We start from the raw sequence: 24,070 nt of genomic DNA on the forward strand, positions 1-24,070 counted from the left end.
AAAACCTCCTGCAACCCAAACTTGCCCCAACAGTAACTCCTCTCTTTCACTTAACAAGCCAGCCAGCACAATCCAATCCCTCCACAAGGGCATGGTGCCAACTGTTTATTTATGTACTTCATGAGGATCTTAGTTCTGTGTTTGCTCCATTGTTTTTCTCCCTGTTTCCCAATCCTGGTCAGCATGGCACACAGCATGGAACTTACTGGAACACCTGGACACACCTGGAAAGGGTGAGGTTGGGTTCAGAGAAGCAACCCAAGCAGGTACCAGGACAAGACCTTCTGGGGCCGAGAGCCCAGAGACCAGAAATGATTCATACCTAACGTCTTTGCCCTCCTGGGTTTTCATGAAGACCTTGAGGGCACTCAACCTCTTCCAGCATGAGAATCCCTTTTAAACACCAGAAATTAATTAATGAATCCCCTCATGACAGTAGTTGCGACTTTAGGATCTTTTGAGAAAATTTATACCCAAAAATATGCATTCTCAAACCTCTTGCAGTAATTCTGCCCCACCTCCCATAAGGGTCTGCAGTCCATAGATTTGGAACTTTAGCTATTTAGAGAATTTAAAGATGATTTGCCATTCAAACTTGATGATTTTATTTGCTTATTTATGGCTCCTCAATGATCTCGTGTATCTATGTGTATATCTCTATCTCTCTCTACCAGAATCCCACAACAATCTTAGAGGGTTATTGTGAAGATTTGATGAGATAATGCAAGTAAAGAGTAGAACACAACACCTGACATGTAACAAAAAGCTCAGCTATGAGTTCGTTTCCTTGGAAATGACACCCTGGCCTCTCAGCAATCCAGAGTCCCCAGGCTTCCTGAGTCATTCGTCCCTTCCTTCAACAATCACTTGTCCCCAGTGGTGAATAAAGAGGCACTTCCTGCCCTCTTGGGGCTCACAGTGCACTGAGGGAGATGCAGATTAAACCATCTCATACGCAAACATAAGATTACCACTCTGTTTAGTGTGATGAGGGAGTGTGTGCTCTGAGAGTTTACAATAGAAAGTCTGACCTAGTTGGAGGGTAGGGTAGGATAAGAACAGTTTTCCCCAGGAAGCGATGCTTGAGGTAAGATCTGAAGGAGGTGTTAACCAGGCCAGGTGGGGACGGTGCATTCCAGGACAAACAGCAGCATATGCAAAGGCCCTGTGGAGGGGCCCAGGTCATTGCAGCAGAGGCATTAAAAAAAACCCAGTCGCTGTTGAGTCTACTCTGACTCATGCCAATCCCATGTGTGTCAGAGAAGAACTGTGCTGCACAGCGTTTTCAGTGGCTGATTTTTTGGAAGTAGATTGCTAGGCCTTTCTTCCAATGAGCCTCTGGGTGGACTGAAACCCCCAATCTTTCAGTTAGCAGCCAAGTGTCTTAACCATTTGCACCATCCAGGGATCCGAGGTACTCAAAGCAGAGCCTAAGTGAGCTGTACACATTAACCAAGTTGCCCTCTTTCTTCAGTTCCCCCTCCTCACCTGGCACCCAGAGCTGTCCCAAGTTTCCTGGACCTCATCCCAGAACACACAATGGGACAGGAAGGTGGTGATGCCAACTGTGAGGTCCCTGATGACAGTCAGCTTCAGGTCACAGGCAGGGACCACAGTAAAATAGTAGACACCTTCTCCAAAATGCAGGTCCTCTGGGCTCAGGATCCATGTGGACAGTCCGTCTGCAGGAAAGGTGGTTTTGAGTCAGCCTGAAGCTTCTTTAAGATGGGCACTAACAGGGTGGAAGGAAGAGGAATCAAGGCATCCTGGTAGGGAAGCAAATCCCTGATGTCTCCTCAATGTCCCAGGAGTATCCTCTCCCCCTGAGACCATAAGTATAGATGAGGAATCACTTCCAGGTCGGGGTTGAGAGTCTAGACTGCCAAGTCAGACAGACAAGGATCCAAATGCTGACTCTGCCTCTTATTAGCTGTGTGACCTTGGGCCAGTTACTGAACCTTTCCGCCCTTATCTGGAAAGTGGAGATTCCAATAGCCCCCACCCCAGAGGCTGTCATGAGGGTTGCATGAGGTCCGTTCTGTAAAGTGCTTGCCAGCTTCTTCAGGGCACATAGTAAGTGCTCATCTAACATTGGCAAAGAATAGTAACAACAAAAATAAGCCTCAGAATATGCAGGTGGTTTTCCCTTCGTTTCTTCCTATGGCTTCTGATTCTCAAGTTTTGATCTGGTTACAACCCAGAAGCGGCTCAAGAAACTGGCTCAGGTAATGGGACCTACCTGGATCAGCTATTGGCGGAAAGTGAGTTTTGGCATCGTAGCTGGTCTCGTTAGGGCAGTAGCCATAGCCCAGGCTGAGCATGAGTGGGATTCTAGGTCTCCAGTGCAGATGTATCCCCAAAGCTGCCTCCCGTGAAGTCAGGTTCACCCGTAAAGTTTCAGGGCTGCTCAGGTTCAACACAGTCGGCTCTCCATGTCCCTCCCAAAGCCGGGGCAGCAGGATCTGACATTAGAAACAATTAATCAAGGCTGTGTTAGGAAGGAAATGCCATTGAGCACCAGGGCTTCTCTATACAGCTGTGCCAGGGTGAGCACCTGTGGAGCTAAAATGCAGTCTGTGCTTTGCTCATTCTAAGAGTTTCCTATTGCCTCTGTAACAAATTACCACAAAGCTGGTGGCTTAAAAAAAGCATGCACTTATTATTTTACAGTTCTGGAATTCAGAAGTCCAAAATCAGTTTCATGGGGCTAAGTCAGGATGTCAGCAGGACTCATTCCTTTTGGAGGATCTAGGGAAGAATCCACTTCCTTGCCTTTTCCAGCTTCCAGAGGTCCTTGGCTCACGACCTCTTCCTTACACGTCATTCCAGTCTCTTGCTTCCATCATTATTGCCTCCCTGTTATAATGACCCTTGTAATTATATCGGATCCACTTGCATAATCCAAGATAAGCTCCCATCTCAGGATCCTTAATTTATTCACATCTGCAAAGTACCTTTGCCATGTAAGGTAACATTTTCACAGGTTCTGGGGATTAGGATGTGGGCATCTTTGGGGCCATTAGAGCCATTATCCAGCCTTCCACACTCATGAAACAGTGTGCCCTCGCTCGGGGCTGCATCTGTGCAGAAAGAGGGGTGACTTTTTCTAACTTGCACAAAGGTGCTCTCTGAACGAGTGGTATTTGACAAACGTGCTGAGCAAGTAAGTGTAAGTGTCAGTTTAAGTTAGGGGCACAGGCCTCAGGGGCAGAGACACCTCTGTTTGGATCTGGACTCTGCCCTTATTAGCTGCGTGGTCTTGGGCCAATTAACAAACCACTTTGAACCTCAGAGTATTAAAAATGATATTGCATACAAAATGTTTGACAAAGTACCAGGTATACAATAACTCTCAATAATTAGTGGGGGCTATTACTTGGTTGGAGACCCTGGTGGCGTAGCGGTTAAGTGCAACAGGTGCTAACCAAGAGGTCGGCAGTTCAAAACCACCAGTGGCTCCATGGGAGAAAGATGTGGCAGTCTGCTTCCGTAGAGATTTACAGCCTTAGAAACCATATGGGGTTGCTATGAGCCGGAATCGACTCAACCGCAATGGTATTACTTGAACAAGGACCCTAGGTAGTGCAAACAATTTGTACTCTACTACTAATCTAACCCATCCACCAGTACCGTGGAACAAAAGGCCTGGAGATCTGCTTCTGTAAAGAGCCAAGAAAACCTTATGGAGCAGTTCTACTCTGTGACACATAGGGTTGCCAGGAGTCAGAATCGACTTGATGGCAACTAACAACAACAACAATCCCCTAACAGGTGTCCCTTGGTTGTGCAAACAGCTAATGCATTCGGCCACTAACCACAAGGTGGGAAGTTCGAGTCCAGCCCTCAATCTATTTCCAAAAAATCAGCTATTGAAAACTCTGTGGAGCACAGTTCTACTGTGACACACATGGATTGCCATGAATTGGAATCAACAACAACTGGCTTGGTGGCATTCTATGGTAGACATAGAAATGTGCCACCCAGCTCCCCCTTCCAGGAAGGACTTGCTACCCAGCTATGGGGAGTGTGATCAACAGACAGGCCCCAGGGTCTGCCACAGCTCAGAGACGCACCTCACTCAATGGCTCACCTTTCCTAGGGCAGCCAGACTGAGTGAGGGTGGGATTACAAATACCCTGATATTCTGGCCTCCTATGGGACACTCAGATGGGCAGCACACATTCCTTAGTTCCCCTCTCTGTTGTCTGAGGCTTGGTCAGGCCTGCATTGCAGTCTAACACTCCCTCTGCCCAATCCTGCTTCCTCTCCTCACTTGTGCCCAGTGCTGATCCCTAGCAAACATCTTGTGCCCCAAACTCTTTCTCAACATCTGCTTCAGAGGACTTAACCTGGAACACCTTCCCTCTAGTAACCGTGGGCAGGTCTCTTTTGCTAGTTGAGCTGTATGCTAACCAGCAGGCAGTTGTGTTTGATCCCAAACCTTTTTATGCCTGTTGTTATTGTAAATGTCTACTTTAATTACATATTTCATGTAATGATACACTTGACAAAGTATGAGTGTGAACAGAAGAATAGCTTGCATAACAACTTAGGCCGAATGCTTTGAGAAGACTTAATAAAGACGGATTACTACAAATTGTTACTGAATTAGTCATTGGTGAAAAACTATGGAAGATGAGGAAGAATCGTCATAAAAACCTTGAAGGAATATGAACTCAGATTGCACTATGTCATGTTTAGGTTTTTGTTTAAGTTTAAAGAAAATCCAAGTGGACATTGTAGAGACTGCTCTATTGGAGTGGTTTTGCGAGGAAACCAAAAAAACAAACCCAGTGCCATCGAGTCGATTCTGACTCATAGAGACCCTATAGGACAGAGTAGAACTGCCCTATAGAGTTTCCAAGGAGCACCTGGCGGGTTCGAACTGCCGACCCTTTGGTCAGCAGCCGTAGCACTTAACCACCACACCACCAAGGTTTCCAAGGGTTTTGCAAGGAAGGTGGTTAAAATTCCAATGAACAGTTTTAAAGAAAAGCTCTTGGCCATGTGGCCAAAGGTCAGCTAATGAATGTATGTTTATATGTTTTAAGTTAAAATGTGTAGGTAGGGTGAAGGTCATTTTTGATGGTTCCCCTCTTTATCCATTTTTTTTTTTTTTAAATAACCAACCACCTATTGGTACCAATCAAATTAAAGAAGACAAGAAGCACCTTCTGACTTCTGACAACATTTCCAACTTCTACCTCGATATTCTCCGGCAGATTCTTCACAGGTATGAGCTCTCCACTAGGGCTGGTCAGACAGAGGCCACCAACAGTCCCACTGACATCAAAGCGGCTATGGGCTGGGAAGGGGCTCCTTGGGAAACTCATCATCTGAAACCAAGAGCAAGGAGTGTTGGGGAAGGCCCCGGAGGGACTGGAAGGTGAAAGTCCCCCTATATGAATGATGAGATATCCCAAAATGGGGCAAAAGAGTAGCCTCTGCCCCATGGGGGGAGTGGAGAGCACCACCTTCAGCTGCTGCTGGTTTTCCACCACATCTCTGTTCTCCAGGGCTGTGGCCTCAGAGAGCTGGGCCTTGATAACGCAAATCAAACTTGCTTTGACTGAGCAATTGCTGGAATATAAAGCCATCCAAGATTTTCTTCACAGCAAAGCCAGTAAGTCTCTAAGAGAAAGATGTTTCTCTATATTCAATAGGACCAAAGAGGCAAAGAGCTAGATGAGCCCAAATTTGGGGATGGAAAAGGACACAGGACTGGAGCCCTGCATTTGCTGTTTCCTAGTTGTGGAACTAAACCTAAAGAACTTTATTTCCAATAACTGGCTGAACGAAGGCTGCTGTAGAAAAATTTTGCAACCTAGCAAAAAGAGCCTGGATTGGGGAACTAGAAGGTCAGGGTTTGAATCCTAGCTCTGCCACTTACTAGAGGCCTTAGGCAAGTCTTTAAACCTATCTGTGCCTCAGTTATTCATCTGTAAAATGGGCATGATGATAGTTTGTAAACAACAGGGCTGTTATTAACGTAAATGAGCAGAGGTATGTGAAAATGGCTTGCAAACTGTAAAGGGCCATTTTTGAGGAGGTTATTAGTATTGTTACCCGTATGTCCACAGGCTCATGGCTGTCTGCCATAGAGCTGAGGGAGGAGGCAACAGGCAGAGTGAAGGTCACAGAGTTAGCAGGAGCAACATGCACAGAGGGGCCTTGCCAACTCCGTGGCTGTATTCTGGCCACAAGGTGAAAACAGAGTTGCCGGGAGAGAAAGGAGAAAGTCACTGTTAGAAAACGGTCCCCACGTCTCCTGCACTACAGGGAACCCCCGGCTTTGCCATCAGAGTGGGCTGCTCAATTTTGATCCTTTCATCCACAGAAGCAGCATAAAAGACAGCTGACTCCCCCAAGTGGATTGTGAGTTCTGTGAAGACAGGGCTTTTGTTGGCTTTGTTTACTGCCGTGCCTCCAATGCCTAGAACAGTGCCTGACACATGGTCAATAAATATTTTTGTTGACTGCATAGTGAGCTTTGATGTAGACATTTCTCCAGGCTTATCTCCTGGACCTGCTTTGAACTTCTGGACTTACGGGCTCCCATCCCTGTCTTACTGGCCCTTGACTTGGCCCCCTCAGTTTAGATTAGGGATCTGATTTCAGGACACTTTTCCTAGTTCTGATCAGCTTCAGGATGTGGCTTTGGGAAACTATCCCTGGGGCCTAGAAAAGCAACCCTGACAAGAGGGACTAAGGAATGGTGCTTGCTGCAGGGGTCCCAGGACACTGCCCAGTGGAGCCTGCAGCATCGTCCTGCCCCTGCATCTTGAGTGGAGGAATCCTCAGAGGGCATCCCCAATTACTGGGTCTAGGTTCGGTGAGAGAGAGGCGGGCACTCCATGGTGAAACTCCCAAACCAAGTCTAACTTTAACCCCCAACAGGCCCATAGAACAATGGGCTTGGCTAGACACACCGGGGGCCTGGTTAAAGGTAAGGCTGTCCCAGCCCATGCAGGCCTTGTTTGCACAGCTCCAACACGACCCATCTCTCAGGACTCAGGTAGCCTAGCAATGGGCTTGGCACTTGATGCTTCTTACCTGCACTGTACACAGGGGCCTTTTCTACGTGAAAAGCAGTTTCCAGTTCCAGGTCCCATCACTTCCCAACCCCCAGGACCACCTCCTGGGCTCTACCAACCACAGAGTCTCAGGCATGTGTGGACTGAGTGAGGTCCAGGAACAAGCTTTCTTGGGGACCCGTGATGTAGTCGGTTACCTGTTTGTGTACACAGAGATGGAGGGGGTGGCCAGCGTGGCTGGCAGGCCCCCAGGCAGTCTCCCCTGCAGAAGGGCTGTCTGCACATGCCCTACAACACGAAGCAGCTGTGGCACTGTGGCAGTCTGGGAGAAGAAACAGGAGAACATCGCTATGGACCCATCTCCTCGTGCCACCATTGGTGACTCACCACGTTAGTGTGGCACCTTCAGTGGGAACTGGGAGAGGGCAGGAGAGTGAGGCAGGAAGACAGTGATGGACACCATTGATTGCAGCATTCCAGTGCACTGTACATATAACCATGAGACCAAGCACTTACAAAGATCCCAAACACTGACTTACTGGAACCCTTTTCATCCCCATGGCAATCCTAGGAGGCAGGTCCTGGCACTCCCCATTTGGAAGGTGAGGAAACCAAGGTACAGAGAGAACAAGTGACTTGCAAGGTCACACAGCTGATTGGGGAAGAGCTGGGATGCACAGAGGCGCCTGGCTCCAGAGTTTGTGTGCTGAGCCGGCACGCCGTTTCCCTCTCTGTGCTGCCTCGTCTAACCCTGACACCCACTCCGCCCAGGGCTCATTCTGTGAGAAATGTAAAGCCTGAAGTAAAGAAATTTTGCAGGGTCACCTGCATCTTGGCTAGAACACTCACCTGGCTGCTGTTGGCCTCTGGGGGCTCTTCTGGTCTATCACTCAGAGAAGCCTCCAACACGCTGCCCACAGCCTGAAACAGGTCCTTGGTAGCTGCCTGGCATCTCTGGTCCTCAGGATGGGCCCTGGCACTCACTGACAACAGGGCCTCACTGGCATGCTGAAGAGCCTGGCTAGCCTCCCACTAGGTTCACCAATGGAGAAGGAAAAGCATTGTGAGCTCCTACCCTGGATAGACTGCCCCCTGCATCATTTGAGGCACAAGGACTGCAGTGGAGGGGAGCAAGGCCAGGCATAAGCCAGGGGAGAGTGGGGCCAGACTGTGCATAGCTGTCATACAAGCTGCCTGTATTTCTGACTTGGGGCCAGGCCCTCCCTCCTTATGAGGCTCTAAGCTCCTTCAGGGGAGTAGCCAGGTCTGGTCTATCTCTGAATCCTTCCCAAAGTGCCTTGCACAATTTCTAGTATATAGTAGGCATTCAGTAATATTTGATGACTGGGAGGGATAGATGGTGGATGGATGAATGGTTGGATGGATGGATTGGTGGATGGATGGGTGGATAAATGGATGATGGATGGATGGATGAATGGTTGGATGAATGGATGAATGGGTCAGTGGATAAATGGATGATGGATGGGTGTATGGATGATGGCTCACTGGCTAGCTGGATGGTTGTATGGATGGATAATGGATGAATGGTTGGATGGATGGATAGATGGTTAAACAATGGATAGATGGACATAACATTTATTTTAATTTTGTAATTATGTATGTATGTATTATTTGTTTAATGTCTAGCCACCCCAGTAGTCTGAAAGTGCCATGAGGTCAGGGACCATGTCTGTGGGCTCAATGCTAAATCCTCAGTGATTTGCACAGTACCTGGGATACACTAGGTGAGTTGTGTAGGCAAACAGGCCATCATAACCAGAGTGAGATACAGGCAGGCACCTTCCCTCTTCAACACCAGCCATGCAGGACCCTCAGAAACAAGATGGCAGAGGTCTTGGTGGCCCCAGGAGAGTCCCATGACTGAAGGACTCCTCCAACCTATGCCAGGCTTAGTTGTCACACACACACACCACCAAGGAGCTGCATGTGGCTCAGTGGGTGGGAAATACTCACCTGGGCCAAGGGTGTGAGCTCCTCACTGTGGTAGGTCACCTCTCTCAGCATTTCAGCCAGCCTCTGCACCGTCTGAATCTCTTCCAGGGTTGTGGCGACGGCAGACAGAGACCCCAGCACATACTCTCTGACCTTGGCACAGTGAGGGGAAGATGAGGAGAGGAAACGTAATTCCAGTGGCTTGATGAAGCCATTTCAGAAAGATTTGTGGTCAGTGTGAGTGACCAGGATCATCTGGGGCTTTCCAAAGCCTCGTAGACCTCCCTTTGCCTTAGGATGTGTGGTAGGCAGAACAGTGTTCCCCAAAAGTTGTCTACATCCTCATCCTCAAAACCTGTGAATATGCTACCTCACATGACGAAAGGGATGATGCAGATGTGATTAAGTTAAGGATTTTGAGATGGGAAGATTACCGAGGTGGGCCCTAAATGTAATCCCAAGTGTCCTTATAAGAGGGAGGCAGGAGGCTCAGAGTCGGAGACAGAGATGTGATGACAGAAGCAGATACCAGGGAGGAGAGAGGTGTGAAAATGCTATGCTGCTGACTTGAAGATGGAGGAAGGGGCTACGAACCAATGAATGCAGGTGGCCTCTGGAAGATGGAAAAGACAAGGAGGAGATTTTCCTCTAGAGCCTCCAGAAGGAGCGTAGCCCTGCTGTCACCATGATTTTAGCCCAGTGAGACCCATTTTAGACTTCTGACCTCCAGAACTGTAAGATGATAAATTTGTGATGTTTTAAACCCCCAAATTGGTGGTAATTCATTATAACAGCGACAGGAAACAAATAGAGGGGGTCTCAATCTTCTACAAATCAAATTTGTAAAGTTTGACATCATTTTTAAAAAGTACCCAGGGTGGTAGTTATGACTGGAATGTCATGAAATTCAGAAATTGCATTATTTATTTGGCACAGAGTGGATGGGAGATCTCACTGGAGGCTTTGGGACCCTGTGTGCATTTGGAGGGGTAGGGGATAAGGATTCCCCTCTACCCATCCCTCCACTCCTGCCTTGAGCCAGACCTTCATGACTTCTAGGGCACATGCTTTCTAAGCCATACAGCACTAGTGGGTACTGACCAGGGGCTGGCTTTCGCAGCAGCAGAGAAAAACTGAGTATGATCTCCGTGCTACCCAACAGAACTTTCTGGATTCGTAGAAATGTTCTATACTTGTGCCGTCCAATATAGTAGCCACTAGCCACATGCGACTATTGAGTACTGCAAATGTGGCTAGTTTCACATACTTTGGACTTAGCCACATGCAACTATTGAGTACTGCAAATGTGGCTAGTTTCACATACTTTGGACTTGTTATCAGAAGGGACCAGTCCTTGGAGAAGGACATCATGCTTGGCAAAGAGGAGGGTCAGCGAAAAACATGAAGACCCTCAACGAGATGGATTGACACAGTAGCTGCAATGATGAGCTCAAGCATAACAACAATTATGAGGATGGCTCAGGACTGTACAGTGTTTTGTTCTGTTGTATATAGGGCAGTGGGTTTGATGAGTCAGAACCAACTCAACAGCACCTAACAACAACAACAACAACAGTGAAACTTGGGAACTTAATTTTTCGTTTTATTTAGTTTGAATTAATTTAAATTTAAATAGCTCCACGTAGCTGGTGGCAACAGTGTTGGGTAGCACAGGTACAGATGAACCGACATTTTGGACCCACATGGCCTGCAACTCACAATTCCCTCAATCCAACAGTCTTACATGGCCGATACAGGGTTTGAGCATAGTTGCCATTGGCTCAGGGCAGCTCTGGCTTCTATCCAGGCTGTGGCTCGCCTTCAAGTCAATTCTGACTCATAGCGATGCTACAGGACAAAGCAGAACTGCCCCATAGGGTTTCTAAGGCTATAATCTTTCTGGAAGCAGACTGCCACATCTTTTTCCCATAGAGTGACAGGTAGATTCAAACCACCATCCTTTCGATTAGCAGCCAAACGCTTAACCACTGTACCACCAGGGCTCCTCCAGAGGGAAAGATAAAAAAAGCGAAAACCAAACCCAGTGCTGTTGAGTCGATTCCGACTCATAGCGACCCTATGGGAGAGTAAAACTGCCCCATAGAGTTTCTAAGGAGCGCCTAGCAGACTTGAACTGCCAACTCTTTGGTTAGCAGCTGTAGTACTTAACCACTACGCCACCAGGGTTTCCGAGGGAAGAACAGGTGTGTATATTAAGAGGCTTCTCTCTGAATGTTCCGGAAGGGAGAGACTAAGGTATGATTATCCTCTGCCCTTCTTACCCTGCTCTGCGCTCCCAGAGGCTACCTGTTTGGAGGCATCACCAGCTCCTGCCCCTCTGGCCAATGGATTCAGCCAGTGGGTGGCCCAACAGGAGAGGAGAGGACAGAAGGAGAGAAAGGTGGAAGACATCATTCTCCCCGTGTCTTCCCTGCGAACTCATTGTGGTTGGCTGCATGGTTCTTCTGAAGCTGCTCCTCCTGGCAGGGAGCCCTCCCTATACAGGGCTACCCTGTCTAGATTCTGGTTGGTTTATGCGAAGTCCCTGGATCCTGAACTTCTCTTCTTTGTTCCCTAAACTTGCCCCATACTTTTCTAAACAGACCTTTCTCAAGATCTTCTCGATTGCCCAAGTTGAGTTTGACATTTGTTTTCGGCCAGGACCCTGACATTCTATGGGGAGACCTTTTTTCAGAGTGCATGGTCTGTGCACTTAGGGTCCACAGGACAGGCCAAAGTGAAGTTTGCCATAGAAAATGCTCAGAATGAACACAAGTGGGATAAAGAGCCAGGCCATGTGTGTCTGTTTATATGTATATGTGTATTTGTGTGTGTGTATGTGTGTGTGTGCATGTGTGCATGCTTGCATAGGACAAAACTGAATCTCTAATAATCATCAGCCTGTTCAGGGTGACATGCAATTTAGGAGCAAAGCATTTGCACCCAGAGAGATGTTGGCCAAGGGCCTCATTGTACCTCTTGTGCATAGGCCTTCTGGCTGAATCATCAGATTAGTAGCTTTGGAAGACTACCATATCCATGTGGCATGCACTGAGGAGTGGATATAACCCATACGTTCTGCAATAGCTGTGTATAGCATTAAGTTGTTGTGCATAAAATGACGATGGTTGAATGTCAGCAATTTTATATGGTCATGTGGTTCATAAGGTTTGACCTATAGTTAATTTAAATAACTCTCACCACAACCTTGTGAGGAAAATATTATTATTATCCACATTTGAAGATAGGTAACTGAGGCTTAGAGAGATTCAGTCACTAGCCTGTGACAATACTGATGATAAGTAACAGAGCTGGGACATCTCATGTCCGACCCCAATCCATTAACCATATGATCTAAGCCAAGTCCCTCTTCTGGACCTCAGTTTTGTCATCTATAATATTATGTTAATAAAGGGACTGAAGGGATGATCTCTCAATTCCCTTCCAACCTGTGACACCATGAGAGTGTATGGAGAAAGCAGGTAATTGACAAAGCAGGCATTTTCCTCCCTTCATGGCCACTCACTGAAGGACCAGAAGAGGGAGGTAATGCCCACAACAATGGCATCTCTACTGTTGCCTGAACCTCACTCTGCAGCCCAAGTGGCTGCATACAGACCTCAGGGCCCCAGTGGAAAGATGTGATAGGGGCCCATCTCAACCACCTTTTTTCTGGTGTCCATTTCCAGCAGCTTCCCAAAGCTGTTCCCTAGGTACTCCTGGTTCAGCACAGAGGACACAGACTTGGTCAGCTGGAGGAGCTGCTCAGGGCTATGCTCCCCTTCCAGAGCAGAGGTAATGGTTTCCAACACTGAAGACTGGAACACTGCATCCTCCACACGTGTGTCTCCAAGGCCCACCTAACAGGGAAACCAGATATGTGCTCATGTAGAGAAGACCTCAACTTTCTGGTTCTCCTCTAAGAACCTGGCGCCTGAAGTCATGGGTCATCACGTGGGGACCAGAGGAGGCTTGGAAGCCTTTATGCCTGGCATGTGGGCTCTGGACCCTTCTTCGGGCTTTAAGGCAGCTGGCAGTTACCAACACAAGCCTTGGGCAAGTCATCGCTTCACCCACGATCATGCTGTCGATCCCTGTCAATTTCACCTGGCTGGGACCCTTGAAGTGTTCTGGGATTTATCCAGGCTTGTGCCTTGTAGCTTTGTTGGTGGATGATGGTTTTCTGGGCTCCTTCCTCAGACTCTCTGAAGGCACTGGTCTAACTCATCCTTGGGCCCTTCTGCTCCTCAGCTTTCCTAGCCTCATTCTCAGGACCCTGTTCTGCTTACTAAGTCATAAGACCCACAAAGGCATAGACCATGGCTGATTTGCTTACAGCTGTATCCCAAGGGCCTGGCACACAGAAGATGCTCTGCAGATATTTGTTGAATGAACGAATAAATCAATGACTCATCTGGCCATGCCCCAAGCCACCGTCCACCCAGCCGCCGTCCACCGTCTACCCTTGGTGACGTCCAGACAGCTCAAGAAGTTTTCTTAGTAAAGAAGCAATGGCCATGGCCACCACCCACCTTAACTATGACATGAGTCTGCTGCCTGCTGCCTGCACGGTTGGTGACAGAAATGACCACTGTCAGCACAAAGTCGTTGTTTTCCTTTCCAAGTGGCAGATAAACTGATGGGAGGGCTGGCTCAGGGCCACAGTGTAGGCAGGAACCTGGCAAAATGGAAATCGAACAATGAGGGGTACCTTCAAGTCCTGGGGAGACTGCAGACCTGCCTGAATGGAGCCTGACACAAGGACACAAAAGCCACCACTCACAAAGGTGCGGCAAGCACTCAGGGAGAAGGCAGCCATGTAAACTAACCCACTCTCGTTTCTAGGCAAACTCATGCTGCTCTGACTTGGGAATAATTTCAGGAAAAATATTTCATTTTCAGAGTTTTTTATTTTTTTAATTCAAGGTGCTAAATTAAAAAAAATTTTTTTTTAATAGTTTAAAACATATAAAAGCTCAAATGTCACTTCCTTTACAAAGGCCTTCTCTGGGTGCTCTATCTGAAATAGTGCCCACTGTTATACAGGTCTTTGTTCACCAGCTATCTCCTCCACTAGATTGTAAAGACAGGAGAGGGCAAGGACTTCCTCTGTTTTGTCCACTGCTTTATATCCAGCACCTTGAACAGAGTTTGGCATTCAATACATATTTGTTGTAAAGAATGAATAAATGAATGAACAAAGGAATACCCTCTGTATCCTTAAACATGACCCACTTATTAGAATCACTAATGCATTGTACAGTGTACAGGCAGACAATCACAGAGCTGTAGAGTTGCAATGGAAAAACTCAGTTTTATGTGGTCACAACTTCCCTGCTTCCTGTTCAAGCTGTAACAAACCTGCTTCTTGCATCTCTGCAGTGTTTCTGAGTGATGGTAAGGTGAGCATGCCTTGGGGCTGGAGCCTAAAGTTAATAGAGCCCTTATTCTACAAACCCCTGCTCTCAAAGAACACACTCTTTGCAGCCCCCAGAGAGCTGGACCAGTGTTCTTGGAGAAGATGTGCCTGGGGGCTAAGGGAAGGGCACAGTCCTGCGGGGGAGGGGTACCTGATTCCAGACAGAAGCAGTACTCCAGTGGGTCTGGGGCTGTGGAGGCATTGCACAAGACGGCGAAGCTCGTCAGGATGGTGCCCTCCTCTGGGGTGATGATGCAGGCTGGCACCTCAGGGGGAGGCAGGGTGCTGATCACATAGGTGTCCTGACCGTAGGCGTGCCTGGACAGTGCTGGGGGTGAAGGCAGGTAGTGCTCAGGGTGCTGTGTGGTTCACACACACACCATCATGCTACAGGATCACCTGGGAGCTTGTTAAACATGCAGATTCCTGGGCCCCTCCCCAGACCTAGGGCCTCAGACTGTCCCTGGAGATTCTAGGGTGGGGCCTCAAAACCTGCATATCTAACAACCGCCCTGATGCATGGGGGCTAAGGGTCTCACTTTGAGAGACTGAGTACAGATGGAGGAACAGAACTAGGCCAACCTGAGCTTGAATCCCAGTTCTGCCATTTACTAGCCATGTGACCTTGGACTTTACCTTTTCGAGAGTCAGTTCCTCACCTGTAAAAAAGGGCAAAGAATAATACCTTCCTCACAGAGATTTCCTGAAGAGTAAGAATATTTGGAAAAAAATGACTGGGTCCAGATCCCAGAGCTAAGGGCCAGAGCCAGCATCTGGAAACCAGCAGATCCTATCTGGAAGCCCATGCTCTTCCCAGGACCCCACAAAACCATGAAGAGGCCTCAGTTGACCTGCAACAATGTCCCACATCACCTGGTATAACCTGTTTTTCAAAAAAGGTGTGTGCCTGGATAAGCTGGGCATGAAGAAAATTTTAATCAATTAAAATTAATTCCTTGGCCTAGACTCAATTTAGAAGGTTTGGGGGAGACCTAGGAGTATGGTTTTTAAACTAGTTCCCAAGGTTACTACCCAGAATGTTCCTTAGAAGTGAGGTACTACCCAGAATGCTCCTTAGAACAGAGGATAGCAAGACTTCAGCTCACTAATTTTGGACATGTCATCAGGAAAGATCAGTAGCTAGAAAAGGTCATCATGTTTGGTGAAGTAGAGGGTCAGAGAAAATGAAGGAAACCCTCAGTGAACTGGGTTAACACAATAGCTGCAGCAGTATACTCAAACGTAGCAACAACGCTGCAGCTGGTGCAGGACCGGGTTATTTTTTGTTCTGTAGCACATAAGTCACTATGAGTCGGGGCTTACTCAGCGGCAGCTAAGGATAGCAGGTCACCCTGGAGTGGTGGTCTGTGGACCACTTTGATAAGTAATGAATCAAAGGAACCCTTTCTAAAAAGAATAATCACCCAAATTATCTATCTTTTTAGGAATCTACATATCTCATGCTGGGTTTGTTCTAAATGAGAAGCACTGAGTTACCTTGGCAGGACATAACCCTGGTAGGATCCAGAATGGTGTGCTTGTACCACTGGGGTTCTGTCATTCGCTTTGCATAGTAACCATTATGAGGCAGGCATCTTTACCATCCCCAGGTTACATGTAAGGAAACTGAGGCACCAAAAAAACCAAACCCACTGCCTTTGAGAAGATTCTGACTCACAGTGACCCTATGAGGACAGAGTAGAACTGCCCCGATAGGGTTTCCAAGGAGCGACTGGTGGATTCAAACTGCTGAACTTTTGGTTAGCAGCTGTAGCTCTTAACCACTACACCACTGGGGTTTCCAGCTGAGGCACAGTGAGGTTAAATCCCTTGCCTAAAGTCACCCAGGTAGGAAGTGGTAGTGGTGGGATTCAAACCCAGGCCTTGTCACACCAGTGCCTGGACCATGAGCCAAATGCCACACTGATTTCTCACATTTCAGCGAGTCTGGGTTTGTCTCGGTTCCCCTTCGTGACTGATCGGCTCTCTAACTAGATACTCTGAAGGGAGGCCTCCATACCTGTGGCTCTGACACGGATGCCCTCTCCCGAAGTTGGCAGGAAGGAGCTATTCAGTCGCAGCATGGAGGTGTTGCTCTGAAGGAGAGTTAGAGAACTTGGCCAAAATCCTCTGAGTGTGCAGGCAGCAGGGAGGGCCTCAGCCTAGAAAAGAGCATAGCCAGAACCCAGGGGCTGCAGCCAGGCCCAGGTAACAGGACAGGGCTTCAGGCTGGTCTCTGAGGAATGGACACTACACTGCTACATCATGTCCACCGCACCTGGAAGGCAATCTCCAGTCTAGTTTGGGTCGGGGGCCCTACACCAAGGTTTCCTGAAGCAGAGCTGAGACAGAGATTCATGTGCAGGCCATTTCATGAGAGGGAGCTCTCAGGGGAAACCAGGAGGAGAGTGAGGGGAGAAGAATAGGGCAGAGAATGAAACCAGGCTACGATGTGGCTTCAGAGGCGCCAGCCTCCGCCTGCTCCCACGGGAAGCTCTAGAGGGTGAACTGCACCAAAGAAGTTATCTTGCTTAGAGGCAAGGGGTGGGGCTGTTATACCCCCACATCTGTCGGTAACTGGCCAGCAGCCACTCCACGGTAATGGGGGTGGGTGCATCAGCCTTGTCAAGGGGACCTGGCTGGGACACTTGTCATCTGTCATAGGACTTCTCCTTTCTTGTGCTCCTGTTCATCCATTCTCTCTTTGTAACAATGCCTTGGTTTCCTCCGGGGCTTGCCTCCACCCTGACTACCTTTCCATGAGCTCTGAGCGGAATGACCCATCCCCAGATCAGTACTGGGCGTTTGAGACAGATTTGGTCAGTCAAAATGGGGGGAAGGTTTCTATTTGTGAGTAGTGATCAGCGCCCTCACCTTCTCCAGTGAGGTGTCATCTAAATACCAGCTGAATGTGGCCACAGAGGTATTACCTCCCATTGTGACCCGGAGCACAATGTCTTCGTCAGCACTCACTGGCCTGCAATTCTGCTCACAGCTGAAAGGGAGACAAAGAACTAAGTAAGGAAGGGGGCTCAGGCACCCATTACAATCTGCCTGGTCTTTTGCCCAGTTCTTCTCAAGACAAAGATGGCATAAAAGCCACCTTGCTCCAACCCTGACAGGGACATAGCCTCTGTCCTGAAGATGAAGACATTCCTGCCCTGACTGAATTTCCATTTTCATTCACTGCAAAAGGTAATGCATGGAAAACACAAGAGACTGAGACAGGAGCCCTGGATTCAAATTCCATCCCTGCCACTTAAGAGTGTCCACCCTGACACAAGTCATTAAACTCTCTGAGTCTCAGTCTCCTCACCTACAAAGTGAAGGGGTATTCATGATTTCAGGGGACTTCTAGGTCAACTGGCCTAACAAAGTTTATCAAGAAAATGTTCTGCATCCCACTTTGGTGAGTGGCACCTGGGGTCTTAAAAGCTAGCAAGCAGCCACCTAAGATGCATCAATTGGTCCCAACCCACCTGGAACAAAGAATAATGAAGAACACCAAAGATACAAGGAAAATATTAGCACAAGAGACAGAAAGGGCCACATAAACCAGAGACTCTATCAGCCTGAGACCAGAAGAACTAGATGGTGCCTGGCTACCACCAATGAGTGCCCTGATAGGGAACACAATAGAGAGTCCCTGACAGAGCGGAGAAAAATGGGGTACAGAACTCAAATTCTAGTAAAAAGTCCAGACTTAATGGTTTGACGGAGACTGGAGGGACCCCGGAAGACATGGCCCCTGGACTCTCTGATAGCCCAGAACTGAAACCATTCCTGAAGTCAACTCTTCAGACAAAGATTAGACTGGACTGTAAGACATAAAATGATACTTGTGAAGAGAGTGCTTCTTAGCTCAAGTAGATACATGATGCTAAATGGGCAGCTCCTGTCCAGAGGTGAGATGAGGAGGCAAAAAAGGACAGGAGCTTGTTGAATGGACATGGGAAATTCCGGGGTGGAAAGGAGGAGCATGCTGTCGCATTATAGGGGGAACAAGTAGGGTCACATAACAATATGTGTATAAATTTTTGTACAAGAAATGAACTTGAACTGTAAACTTCTACTTAAAGCAAATTTTTTTTTTTTTAATGAGGGGCTATTTCTGTGATTCTTTTCCGTTCTAACAATAATAAACTAATGCTGTAGCTTCAGAGCATGACACAGTGTATGAATGACTTCCACCGCTACTGGCTTATTCAGTCCTTACAACCCTATGAGTGACATATTTAAAAAAAAAAAACCACTGCTGTCGAGTTGATTCCAACTCATAGAGACCCTACAGGACAGAGTAGAACTACCCCATGGAGTTTCCAAGGAGCTTCTGGTTAACAGCCAAGCTCTTAACCACTGCACCACCAGGGTTCTGAGTGACACATCAGAATCCCCATATTATAGATGAGCAAACTGGGCTCAAAGAGCTTATGTGCTCTGCTCACACTTTACCCAGACTCTGAGTAAACCACCAGTGACTCGCACTTGGGGGATGGGCAGGTGTATAGCAGGATTGGGGGCCAAAAGTTTCTAAAGCCTCATGAGAATATCCAAGGCAGCTTCGTATCCTCCTCATCCTCTCATCTCTGCTCGAGCCCCAGCCCCTGAGGGGAAGCCTTCCGTGAGCCCAGCCTGGGAAACTGTCACAGGAGCATGTTCTCTCCCGTCATCCATTTGTGTGAACTGTTGCCCATCACCATTAATAGCTCCTGTGAGAACTGAGACCTATCTGGCTTTGCCCACCACTGGCAGTGGTGCCAGCCTCAGATTGACCTTCAGGAAATGTTGTTGAAATGTTGAATGAATGTCAGCACTGGGGGAGTTTGTTCACGTGCCCACCTGACTTGAGGCCTGAGTTCTAGGGGTGCAGACATGTATAGGCACTGCTCCTCCCTGTCCTCCAGCTTCTGGCCTCTCCAGACAGCCAAATTAAGGGTGACAGCAGAGTTTGGTGGCGGCAGGCAGAAGGGTGGGACCACCAACTCCCTCTGGTCTGTGCGAAGTAGCTGCCTCTGAACACAGTCGCTCCACTGAGCCCAGCAACGCCCTGAGAAACAGGGAAGAACAACCGTTATTATCCACCCAGGGGCTAGGAACCCACAACTGGATACACTAGGCCACCTTCTTGTTTTGGGTTTTTGGAAGAAATGGGCCAAGAATAATAAAAAAAAAAAAGGCTCCAAACAGAGATTTTGACTTTTTTTTTTTTCACTTGCAGGTTGCAGGAAAGGATTTGTTGGGGGATACTTCTGAGACAATGACCATGCCTCACCCAGACTCTGAGTGAGGCTAAAGGATATGCTAGGATCATTTTGTACCAGTAACTTGTACCTGGGACCCAGAGGATATAAAGCCTCAGGAGAACATTCAAGGCAGCTTCTTACCCCTGGTGTAATTCCTACACCATGTGGCTCTGATTGTCTGCAACTGTATATCCCTGTGGGGTGTTTTGGGGGCCTGGTAGGCCATACCTCCATTTGGGAGGCTTCTATGTCATCTCCTGCTACAGGTTACCAACTCCATAAGTCTCTGTATCTTTTGCCCTCCAACTCTGTTTATCCATCAGTCAACTCACCTTCCCCCTGATACGACAGTCATGCACAGGGTATATCCAAGAATCAGCTTCATAAGCTCAATTACCTAAACCCTATATGTGTTACCAAAACCAAACCCACTGCTGCTGAGTTGATTCCAACTCATAGCGACCCTCTAGGGCGAAGTAGAACACTGCTTCATAGGGCTTCCAAGACTGTAAATCTTTATAGAAGCGGACTACCACATCTTTCTCCCATGGAGCAGCTGGTGGGTTCAAACTGCCAACCTTTCGGTTAGCAGCTGAACACGTTAACCACTATACCACTGGGCCTCCTCTCTATATGTGTATCCTCTATTAATTCAGATAGTGAGAACTAAAGTTCAGCAGAATGGCCTAACCATTTGGCCATCAATATCAAAAGCTTTGAAAATTTTGTATGACTTTTAACCCAGTTATTTAATTTTGAGAAATTTGTTGGTGAGAATAACCACAGATGGGAGTAAAGATTGAACTATAAGATGTTCATTACAGTGGTTTTTATAAAAACAAAAAATTTGAAACAACATAAATGTCCAAAAGTAGGGCACTAGTAAAACAACTTGACAGCTATTATAAAAATCAAGCTGGAGAAGATGATACTATGATGTTAAAATATACAGGATATGTTGCTAAGTAAAAAAAAAAGGATGGTAAAAACAATAAGTACAATATGAATGACATTAGTTTTATTTCTAAAAGAATGTGTATGGGGTATGTGTGTGTTATCTGTGTGTGTGTGGAGATAGGAAAATATATTCATATAAAAACGAGGACACCCATTTCTAAAACATGAAGGCCATTTTGGTTTGTTGGAAAATGCATCACTCATTTTCCCCTTCTAGAGTGTCTCCTCAATGGCATACCAAGGGAGTGGGGGTGAAGGGGAGGAGTACTTTACTACTGAAATTATTTAAAATTGCCAGTGCATGGTGATAATAGAAAAGAAGTCTGACTACTAGTTAGTTTTATTATGGTTTTAAATTCTGTATAGATAATGCCTCCCCTTACTGCATGCATTCAGGGCCGATCACTCACACAGCCACTGCCCACCTACCCTTGGTTTGCCGCTCCTTTCCCCCACCTCTCAGATTTCAGTGGAATTTGAGACTGGACGACTTCAAATACTCTAAAAGCACCTACCGCATGACCATTGGAAGTGTAAATTCTTGTCATTGTCTGGCCAGCTCAGAGTCACTGTCATGAAAGGATCCACGTATTGACCAGGTTCAACGTATACCTTGATTTGCCCTCTCTCTTCCTGCAGAAAAAGCAGTCAGCTGATGAGGTGACCCTCGACAGTTAGCCCAGCCTCACTATGGGGTGCTGCTGGTACTCCGCCCCTCCACCACAGAGCATCTGTGCCAAGAATGGCCAGAGTGAAAGGCATAGAATGGAGACAGATCCCATCTGATCCACTTGGCTTGCCATCAAGGGACGTGGAGTCACTGGGTAAGTAACCTGAGTCAGGATATGGGATCAATGCTATGGGCCCACCATACAGTCAGCTATGTTAACAGAGCCTGCTCTGGGCCAGGTGCTGTGCTCAATGCCTCGAGATACAGGAATAAACAGACCTGGCCCCTACATAAAGGGGCAAATATTGCATGATCCCCCACTTATATGAAATACCTAGAATAGCCAAATGCATAGAGACCAAAGTTTATCAGTGGTTACTGGGAGCTAGGGAAAAAAAAAAAATGAAGAGTTATTGCTTAAGAAGAATACTGAGTTTCTGTTTGAGATGATATAACATTTTTAAATGGGTGGTGGTGATGGTTACACAATGTGGTGAATGTAATTAATGTCACTAGGGTTTTTTTTTTTAATTGTTGTTGTTAGGTGCCATTGAGTCACTTCTGACTCTTAGCGACCCTATGTATAAGAGAACAAAACACTGCCCAGTCCTGTGACATCCTCACAATTGTTGCGCTTGAGGCCATTGTTGCAGCCACTGTGTCAATCCATCTCACTGAGGGTCTTCCTCTTTTTTGCTGACCCTCTACTTTACCAAGCATGATGTTCTTCTCCAGGGACTCATCCCTCCTAATAACATGTCCAAAGTATGTGAGATGAAGTCTCGTCACCTTTGCTTCTGAGGAGCATTCTGGCTGTACTTTCAAGACAGACTTGTTCGCTCTTCTGGCAGTACGTGGTACATTCAATATTCTTCGCCAACACCATAATTCAAAGACATCAATTCTTCTTCAGTCTTTCTTATTTATCATCTGGCTTTCACATGCATATGAGGTGATTAAAAACACCACGGCTTGGGTCAGGCACACTTTAGTCTTCAAGATAACATCTTTGCTTTTTAGCACTTTAAAGAGGTCTTTTGCAGCAGATTTGCCCAATACAGTGCTCATTTACTTCTTGACTGCTGCTTCCATAGGCATTGATTGTGGATCCAAGTAAAATGAAATCCTTGACAACTTCAATCTTTTCTCCATTTGTCATGATGTTGCTTATTAATCCAGTTGTAAGAATTTTTGTTTTCTTTATGATGAGGTGTAATCCATACTTAAGGCTGTAGCCATGGATCTTCATCAGTAAGTGGTTCAAGTCCTCTTCACTTTCAGCAGCCAAAGTTGTGTCGTCTGCATATCCCAGATTGTTAATGAGTCCTCCTCCAGTCCTGATGCCGAGTTCTTCTTCATATAGTCCAGCTTCTCGAATTATTTGCTCAGCATACATATTGATTAAGTATGGTGAAAGGATACAACCCTGATGCACACCTTTCCTGATTTTAAACCTTTTAACAACTACCTTTCCTGCAGTATCCCCTTGTTCTGTTTCAAAGACTGCCTCTTCATCTACGTACAGTTTCCTCATGAGCGCAATTAAGTGTTCTGGAATTCCCATTCTTCACAATGTTATCCATAATTTGTTACGATCCACACAGTCAAATGCATTTGCATAGTCAATAAAACACAGGTAAACATCTTTCTGGTGTTCTTTGCCTTCAGTCAAGGTCCATCTGACATCAGCCATGATATCCTTTGTTCCACGTCCTCTGCTGAATTCTGCTTGAATTTCTGGAAGTTCTCTGTCAAGGTATTACTGCAACTGCTTTTGAATGATCTTCGGCAAAATTTTACTTGCATATGATATTAATGATATTGTTTGATAATTTCTGCATTCTGTTGTATCACCTTTCTTTGGAATGAGCACAAATACAGATCTCTCCCAGGCAGTTGGCTAGGTAGCTGTCTTCCAAATTTCTTGGTGTAGACCAGTGAGCACTTCCTGCACTGGATCCATTTGTTGAAACATCTCAATTGGTATTCCATCACTTCCTGGAGCCTTGTTTTTCACCAATGCCTTCAGTGCAGCTTGGACTTCTTCCTTTAGTACCATTGGTTCTTGATCATATGCTACCTCCTGAAATGGTTGAACGTCGACCAATTCTTTTTAGTACAGTGATTCTGTGTATTCCTTCCATCTGCTTTTGATGGTTCCTACATCATTGAATATTTTCCACATAGAATCCTTCAGAATTGCAACTCATGGCTTGAATTTTTTCTTCAGTTTTTTCAGCTTGAGAAATGCTGAATGTGTCCTTTCCTTTTGGTTTTCTATCTCCAGCTCTTTGCACATGTCATCATAGTACTTTGTCTTCTCTAGCTGCCCTTTGAAGTCTTCTGTTCAGCTCTTCTACTTCATCATTTCTTCCTTTCGCTTTAGCTACTCTGTGTTCAAAACAAGTTTCAGAGTCTCTTCTGACATCTATTTTGATTTTTTCTTTCTTTCCTGTCTTTTTAATGACTTCTTGCTTTCTTCATGTATGATGTCCTTGCACAACTCGTCTGGTCTTCGATCATTAGTGTTCAGTGCATCAAATCTATTCTTGAGACGGCCTCTAAATTCAGGTGGGATGTACTCAAGGTCATATTTTGGCTCTCATGGACTTGTTCTAATTTTCTTCAGCTTCAACTTGAACTTTCATATAAGCAATTGATAGTCCATTCTGCAATAGGCCCCTAGCCTTGTTCTGGCTGATATATTGAGCTTTTCTATCATTTCTTTCCACAGATGTAGCCAATTTGATTCCTGTGTACTCCATCTGGTGAGGTCCATGGATAGTCGCCATTT

General features: G+C 46.7%; 1 protein-coding gene across 1 annotated transcript in view; it reads right to left on the minus strand.

The window, feature by feature from the left end:
* The window catches only part of PKD1L2 (polycystin 1 like 2), a 98,030-nt gene that overhangs the window by 45,311 nt on the left and 28,649 nt on the right, over nt 1–24,070 (minus strand). The window contains 14 exon segments of the mRNA XM_049863770.1: nt 1,489–1,682; nt 2,240–2,462; nt 5,205–5,336; nt 6,067–6,193; nt 7,232–7,356; nt 7,884–8,066; nt 9,009–9,140; nt 12,653–12,847; nt 13,520–13,665; nt 14,558–14,734; nt 16,427–16,568; nt 17,281–17,401; nt 19,246–19,453; nt 21,122–21,239. Of these exon segments, the coding sequence (XP_049719727.1) occupies nt 1,489–1,682; nt 2,240–2,462; nt 5,205–5,336; nt 6,067–6,193; nt 7,232–7,356; nt 7,884–8,066; nt 9,009–9,140; nt 12,653–12,847; nt 13,520–13,665; nt 14,558–14,734; nt 16,427–16,568; nt 17,281–17,401; nt 19,246–19,453; nt 21,122–21,239 (2,223 nt within the window).

This window comes from Elephas maximus, chromosome 21, assembly GCF_024166365.1.
Source record: "Elephas maximus indicus isolate mEleMax1 chromosome 21, mEleMax1 primary haplotype, whole genome shotgun sequence".
NCBI lineage: Eukaryota > Metazoa > Chordata > Mammalia > Proboscidea > Elephantidae > Elephas > Elephas maximus.